General features: G+C 37.9%; 1 protein-coding gene across 1 annotated transcript in view; it reads left to right on the forward strand.

Annotated features, from left to right (window-relative positions):
• The window catches only part of LOC133640999 (cytosolic 5'-nucleotidase 1A-like), a 9505-nt gene extending 3910 nt beyond the window's left edge, over positions 1-5595 (forward strand). Inside the window, exons 3-6 of the mRNA XM_062034774.1 lie at positions 1725-1854; positions 1917-2039; positions 2110-2294; positions 5192-5595. Of these exons, the coding sequence (XP_061890758.1) occupies positions 1725-1854; positions 1917-2039; positions 2110-2294; positions 5192-5554 (801 nt within the window). The 3' untranslated portion in view covers positions 5555-5595. The remainder of the gene's footprint in view (positions 1-1724; positions 1855-1916; positions 2040-2109; positions 2295-5191) is intronic.
• The last annotated feature ends 2420 nt before the right edge of the window (positions 5596-8015 follow it).

Below are 8015 nucleotides of genomic sequence, written 5' to 3' on the forward strand. Positions count from 1 at the left end.
GTGTGCACATAAAATGTGAATAAAATAGTCTTACTTGAGTGTTAAAATGGTGGACTTAATAGTGGCTTGGTGTTATCTTTTCAAAAGCAGTTTTTGTTGTGAAATCAGGAAGTTGCGGGTGACATATTGCAATGATGCTTAACCTTCAGTTATTGTTAATCTTTGAATTGATCAGTCCCTCCCTCTACTATTGCAAATGGTTACAGAAGAGGTTCTCTGGCTTTTTGACTTTGGGGCCCAAATGTTCCTCGACAGAGTGGCCCTGGGCCCACTTAATTACAAACACTGTATTAGTTATCTTACTCTTGATTTTAATCGTATTCAGTAACTATATCTAACCTACCCACCTCCTACCTTCCTAGTCACGTCCGTTGTGTCCTTGGGCAAGACACTTCACCCTTTGCCTCTGGTGGCTGCTGGTTAGCGCCTTGCATGGCAGCTCCCGCCATCAGTGTGTGAATGTGTGTGTGAATGGGTAAATGTGGAAATACTGTCAAAGCGCTTTGAGTACCTTGAAGGTAGAAAAGCGCTATACAAGTATAACCCATTTATCATTATTTACTTACAGTTTAAAACCTTGTCAAATGATATCAACCCATGTGTTAATCATAATATTTATTATCAAGGCTTAGGTCAGACTGGTTACAAAAATAAATACTAATCAAATATACTGCAAAAGAAGGGATTCATAAAAACGATGAAAAATACATTTACATATAATTACACAGTGCTAAAATAAATAAATGTAAACTAAATAATTAATTATGTTTCTTAAATAAACTGTCAATAAAATCAAAGTGCAAATGAAAATACAGTCAGCGTGAGACCAGAAAAAATCATCTAGCTACAGGAGAGACATATAAACATATGTTACGGAACACAAATACTTGAGTCTTGCAAAAAGGGGGCTTTCGATCCTAAGCTGCACCCATCAGGGCACCAGGCACAGGACTCGCCACTTTTCCCAAGAGTGCCCCATGTATCTAGCAGCAAACATCCTGTCAGGATAGGCAAGTTCCCCCGAATCTGAGCTTTTCATTGAGAAGATCTTGTCAAATGAGTTGAGAGACCAGTTTATCAATTCCGTATTTTAGGTTTCTGAGAACAGTGCGAAAGAGAGGCCCTTGGAAAATAAGCAAAGCTGGAGAGCTAGGGAGCGGGAGGGGAATGCATCCGCCTTTGTTGAAAGCCAGGAGAAGAGGGCCCTCATAACCCTGGTAGCACCACAGAGCTAGCCAGTAGCCATAACAACAACACAGCACTTCCTCATTATGCACCAATCACTGTTACAGCGAGTGAGGTTGTATTCACAAACCCCAGGAATTATGACCATCCAAATTACAACTCGAACAAATCATTCTCTATTTTCTGTACTGCTGTACTAATTATGACAATTTGATTGGATTTCTTATTTTGAATGCATTACTTGGTTATCATTGAATTTATATAATTTGAGTATTTAAATTGTTAGCCTGTTTAACTTGAATGGCACATAATTCCCCCAAAAATATTATTATTATTTTTAATGCTGTTTTAGGCACTGTTTTTAAACTACCGATTTAGCACAAGTATTGGTTAAAATGTAAAGGATACCCATCCCTACTCATAAGTCCACCAAATGACAGCAGCTTCACAACAGTTTGTCACAGACTAAGCCAATCGATGGCAGCAAAGCTACTTTTGCATCGCATTTTTATAATTTGTCCACGCTCTCCCTTATACAGGCTCTGATGACGGTCAACTCTCGACTCAGGGAGCTCTACCCGGACAGCGAAGAGTTGTTCGATATCGTCCTCATGACCAACAATCATGCCCAAGTTGGAGTGCGCCTCATTAACAGCATCAATCATTACGGTACGCTGGTTATTTTTTGTTTATACTTCTTCTTTTAAATGTTCCCGCTTTCTTGCCTGCAGATTTAACAATCGAGAGGTTCTGTATGACTGGAGGAAAAAGTCCAATAGGCTACTTGAAAGCCTACATGACCAACTTGTACCTCTCCAAAGATGCTGAGAAAGTGACAGAGGCCATCGAAGAAGGTGTTTTCACATTCGAAGAACAATCACTCATTACACTTTTCATAACTGCACTCTTCTTTGAACCCTTCAGGCATCGCCGCGGCCACCATGTTTACGGCCGAGACGGAGAACGAGCTTTGCGACACGCAGCTGAGGGTGGCGTTCGATGGCGACGCCGTCCTCTTCTCGGATGAGTCCGAGATCATTGTGAAGAAGCACGGCCTGGACTCGTTCTTTGAGCACGAGAAGAAGTTTGAGAACCTGCCGCTTACTCAGGTACTACTTGGAACATAATGTAGTATGTTGCGTCCACCAGCGTTCCTCCAATGGGGAATTCAAATTGCTAGTCTCTCCCAGATTCTTTTTATGGCAATAAGCTGATGTTTATATTCAATCTCCAGGCAGTAGTTGGTATTTTGTAGTTTATTCTCAAAGCTTAGAGGACAAACCTGAGACCAACCCAGTACACAAGCGTTCCCTAGCCCGGTCCAGATCGGTCTGCCACACATCACGAAAACATTTTGTTCTTCAATCTCTCCCCCCGCCCTCATGGCCGCACAGATGCCCATTGTGTCCGTTATCTCAAGTCGGCCCGAGAAGGGAAGCAGGGAGGACTCCTCTTCTCTGCCTCCTACTTCAAGGCCGTCCACAGTGCAAACACTTTGTCATGAGACGGTCAAAACAATGAAAAGAGTACAAGATGGAACATTAGCTATTTAAAATATGACTATAGAAATATAGAAAGAAGTAACTCTTAATTATGGATAAATGTGGATATATGCATCCGTCAAGTACCACTACAATGCTGTACACTTGTGCTAAAAACAGGACAATTCCAGGCTTTATTTTACAAGTGTGATACAGATGAAGTGAACACAAAGTTGTTCATTAATGGACATTGATTTTGAAGTCGTTCTAAAATCAAAACAAGTTTTCCTATTAGAATCTGTTCCCGGGTCAAACTGTGACCATCATGAAGCCACTATTACTGTAACTGTACAGGCAATGTTTTTAAGTAACAATGCCATGCAAACGTAATAATAAGATTTAAATTAGCAGAGCAATACTGTCACCTAGTGGCGCTTTGTAGGTGTGGTTTATTTATTTGTATGTACCTCAACTGTGGTTCAATCTTTCGTATGTCACATTTCTGGTTTTAGGTTTGTAATCACACTTTTCTTTTTTGTCATCAATAATATTGATACAGTTACCTCAACATGAGAGCATTCTGAGATAAGAGCTGTCTCTCAGCTAATTGTTATGCCTTAAGCTTAGAGCAAAAACTTGACTTACACACATTAGTTGGAAAAGCAAATGTCACAGTGAACCACATAAGAGTTGCCCACAACATTTGGTCTTACTTGCTAGTGTTAGCTTATAGCTAGAAGGGACATAACTTTTTTTCCGAGCATATAAAGGAGAATTTGAATGTGAAGGAGGATGATATTCACTAAATTGCAGAAAGAAATCATCCAACTTGGCGAAGCAATAGGAGCGTGTCACTGCTAGTATGCGCCATACTGAAGCAGAATGAGTGTACCGCCAGCCAATAACAATAAATTAATACTTAAACAGTGGACATTTATCCATGAAAATATAGAAAATATTCTGATGGTGTGTTTGACGGAGAAGCAAATAGGAGATACTGTAGAAGTCCGCTCTCCTAGGTGAATGTTATATATTACTCCGTTACTTCATAAATGTACTGTAGTTGTTAGTCGTAGATTCTATCGTGTTGTTTTATACAATATTTCTTATCTTAAAGTTTATTTTTAAAAGCATGTTACATGTTAAAATTGTGCGGTTTGGGGTTGGGGAGCAAGCATCAATTAAACGGTTTCATTTAATTTTGAGATTCAAGTGTTTTGAGCTAAGACCTCCGTCACAGAACCAATTACGGTAATATGTATTATATATGGAAGAATGTAAAAAGGCAAATACATTTGAAGTAAGATTGTACTCAACCTTACAAATTCCACTGTATTGCTGTAGTTGTGCCTTTTCTACAGAAGACTTTCTTCCGTCGTCTGATTGGCTCTAATCTCCTCACCTTTTTGCTGCTTTATCGTACACTTTTCAGAGCAAGGGTGCCCTATTTTTTCCCACATAGGGGCTCATATTAAAAAGTCAAGGCATTCGGGGCCATTTTGACAATTTTTCGTTTTCTAAAATAAATACTAAAACAAACATGTTTGATAGGGGTGTGAATCTTTGGGCACCCAACGATTAGACCTGATTCCGATTCCTGGGATGACGAATCCATTCAGAATCGATTTTTGATTCAAACTGATTCCCGCAGTGTATTAATTGGTATAATAATTATAATGAATCTTTTTCAAAACCGGTTACAGGCCAGAAAAGCTCCCTCTGGTAACATTAAGATGGCCTAAAAAACATTTTTTAAATATTGATTCCTATAGTAAAAAATTTAAAAAAGTTTTGTTTAAAAAAAAATTATGAAAATTGTTAATTTATTTAGAATAAGAATCGCAATTCAGATGCGAATATATTTTTTCCTCTAATATTTATAGACATAACTTTGTATCAGGTTTGTGTTGTAGCTTGCAAAACGTAGTATTAGTTATTACTATCAAAATGTCAGCTTCTTCTCATCACGTTACAGCTTTTTGTTATTTTTCTTTCATTTGTACTGTTTTTCGGTTGGATTTCATTTTGACAAGATGCTGTGGGCCAACAAAACTTGAGCATGGAGCCACAATTGGCCTGTTGGCCACACTTTGGTGTCAGTGAAATGGCAAAAATAACCAAATCTATTAATTAATCAAACAGTTTAAACAACATTAGAAATTCATTTACAACAAGGGAATGTTTTAACTGCTCAATGTATTGATCGAGTACAGTGGTTCTCAAACTTTTTTCACCATCTCAGAAAACACTAGGCTCTCAGTACAACCAGAATGACCAACGTTAAAATAAAGTAGCGTAGTTGGCCCAAGTATTCATTAAAAACCAGGCAGAGGTTTTATTTAACCAGTATACTTTAATATTATTGGCCTCTGTAATGTTACACACAGTTTGAACATTGTGTTTTAATATAGGAAACAAAAACACTACTTAAATAATATATAAAATCTTTGGCATACCACTAGATAGAGCCAAAGTTTGAAATCACTGATCTAGTTGGATTACTCAACTTTATGGTACAATTTCAGGGCCCTCTAAAAGGCTTCCTGGAGGCTTTGGGGAAGCTCCAGAGGAAGTTCTACGCCAAGAATGAGCGCTTGAATTGTCCCATCAGGACCTTCCTGGTCACAGCTCGCAGCGCCGCCAGCTCAGGGGCTCGGGTCCTGAAGACCCTCCGCAGCTGGGGCCTGGAGATCGACGAGGCGCTCTTCCTGGCTGGAGCCCCTAAAGGGCCCCTGCTGCAGAAGATAAAGCCTCACATCTTCTTTGACGACCAGATGTTCCACATTGAGGGGGCCAAGGAGCTGGGCACCATCGCTGCTCACGTCCCCTATGGCATTGGACAGAAGTACAACAAAGGAAAACTCATCGAGCAGCCGAAAAAGGAGTGATCTGCTCATGGACCAAGGATCAAAAGGAAAAAAAGGGTAAAGCATTAAAGTTGTACATCACTGTCAACTCAATTCTAAATGTGTATTTCACAAAGCTGGAGACTAACTTTTGTATTTTCTATTTGTTTTTTAGCTAAAAAAAAAAAAAAAAATCACTTCTAAGTTTGAAGCCGTACAGTGGAACCTCTAAAGTTGAACACATCCAAAAGAGGCTAAGCATATATTTATGGATAAATATACCTCAAACCATCATCAGGATGCTGCTAATCTTGTCATACGTCAGCTCAGTGAGTATCAAAAAAGCATCAACATGTCACCTACCTTACAAGGGTAACAGTCATGGCATAGGAGAAAAGAGTAATGATAACCATAGAAATGGAAATTACGAATGAGCAATACTAATAATTATTGACACGGATTTGAACGGGTCAATGCCATGTTGAACATACATTTGCTTCAATTAAAAAGCTCTAGATGTTTCTACGCTGCCAGCAATACCCATAAAAGGCCACTAGGTGACAGTATCACTGTGCAGAAACCTTCCTGCTCCCTCTCTATGTTTTACCTATTTTAGTATCATTAAAAAGGGTGTCACGTCTTTTTACACTTCATAGTAAAAATGCACAAAAACATGACTAGGACAGTTAATAACGTTTTTTTGACATTTTAACCGTAGAACAGACTGTTACTGTAAATTATTTTTTTTATGTTGAAACCAGGCCTCTCATAATTTGATTGTGTTCGATTTTGAAGGCGCCCCTGTACCTCAAAGGCTGTATCTACACACTGTTACACTTCATACTCTGCTACACTGTTTGATAGTATACAATGTCATACTACATTTTCCATCTTTTTTTACTCATTTTGCAGCACGTTTTGTATTGTAAGTTATTGCCTTTGTGTTCATGCCTCATTTCTCCATGCTTTGTTTACATCGTTGCATTGCCTCTGGACAGCTGCTGTCTCTAGAAAATGACTCTTTCATATTGTCTTTTCATATACCAAGAACGTGGATGAATCTTGAATTTTCAACCATAGGTTGAACGTTACAGCCAACACTCAGTCTATTTTTAGATTATAATCACATCGTAGTAGGCGCATAACTGCAGATTTTAACCATTTTTGTGCCTTTGTACTTGTTCATAAAAAGAAAGGACATATAATGAACCCCAGTGACTTGCTATTTTATATTCATTTATTATAGCACATAAAATAACACCTAGACAACCTCTTTTTACTGAGTATTCTCTTGTGTATAGGGAATATGTTTATTTTATATGTAACTACTCTAATTGAATTGTATCTTCTATCTATTTGTGTTATTAAAGAAGTACTTGTATTTGTAGTATGTAGGTTTTTTTTTCCAATTGGAACCCAACAAAATAACCAGGCTTCTTTATGCTTCTGTGCATGACAGATTGAATAATAGTACAATAAATGTAATTCTTATTGTAACCTCCGGCCCCTCTCCAAAAAAGTCACGATGGATGTAACAAATTAAACATTTTGATTTTATTTGACCTATTTTATTTTTACGGTAGCCAAAACATACATATGATGTAACAAAAATATTGTAAACAATTTTTATTTTTGGTTTATATAACCTAAAAATGTTTATCTCTACAACTTATTCATGCTTTGTGTTCTCTCATGCACAGGAAACGTACAACCACTAGAGGGCGTTCTTCATTTACTATAAAAACGTCTGCCTTTTATAGGTTAAAAAAGTGGTCGGCAACCCAAAATGTTGAAAGGGCCATATTGGACCAAAACAAAAATCTGTCTGGAGCCGCAAAAAAATAAAAGCCTTATTTAAGTGTTATATTGAAGGCAACACATGACGTAAGTGTCTATATTAGCCTACTATCAAAGGCTGACGCAAATCTTTGTTGACAGAAATGTTGTATTTTAATTTTTATTCTACACATTTTTGCAACATTGGAAATCATTAGTAAAATGGAGGCTTCTCACAGGATGAGATAACTTCTAGAAATTACTGGCTTAGAATGGCCAAAGGTATAGATGTGTGTGTCCAAGTTAAAGGAAACAGCAGGCTGTCTTCTTCTAATGGATTCATTACAATCTTTGCAAGCTGTTTCTGGAACAACACAACACAACACAAACAACTACCAGAAATGCTGCCAATATTACACACAGATAATGTGTCATGAGACATGCAAATACAAATTAAATACACAGAGGACATAAGTAAAGGAAATTAAATGAGCGCAAATATACATGAGGCATAATGATGCAATGTGTACATACAGCTAGCCTAAATAGCATGTTAGCATCAATTAGCTTGCAGTCATGGATTGACCAAATATGCCTGATAAGCACTGCAGCAAATCAATAAAATCAACAAAGCTCACCTTTGTGCATTCACGCACAGCATAAAACGTTTGGTGGACAAAATGAGACAAAGAAGGAGTGGCATGAAACACGTCTATGTGGCAGCTTC

The sequence above is a fragment of the Entelurus aequoreus genome, linkage group LG23, assembly GCF_033978785.1.
Source record: "Entelurus aequoreus isolate RoL-2023_Sb linkage group LG23, RoL_Eaeq_v1.1, whole genome shotgun sequence".
NCBI classification, from domain to species: Eukaryota; Metazoa; Chordata; class Actinopteri; order Syngnathiformes; family Syngnathidae; genus Entelurus; species Entelurus aequoreus.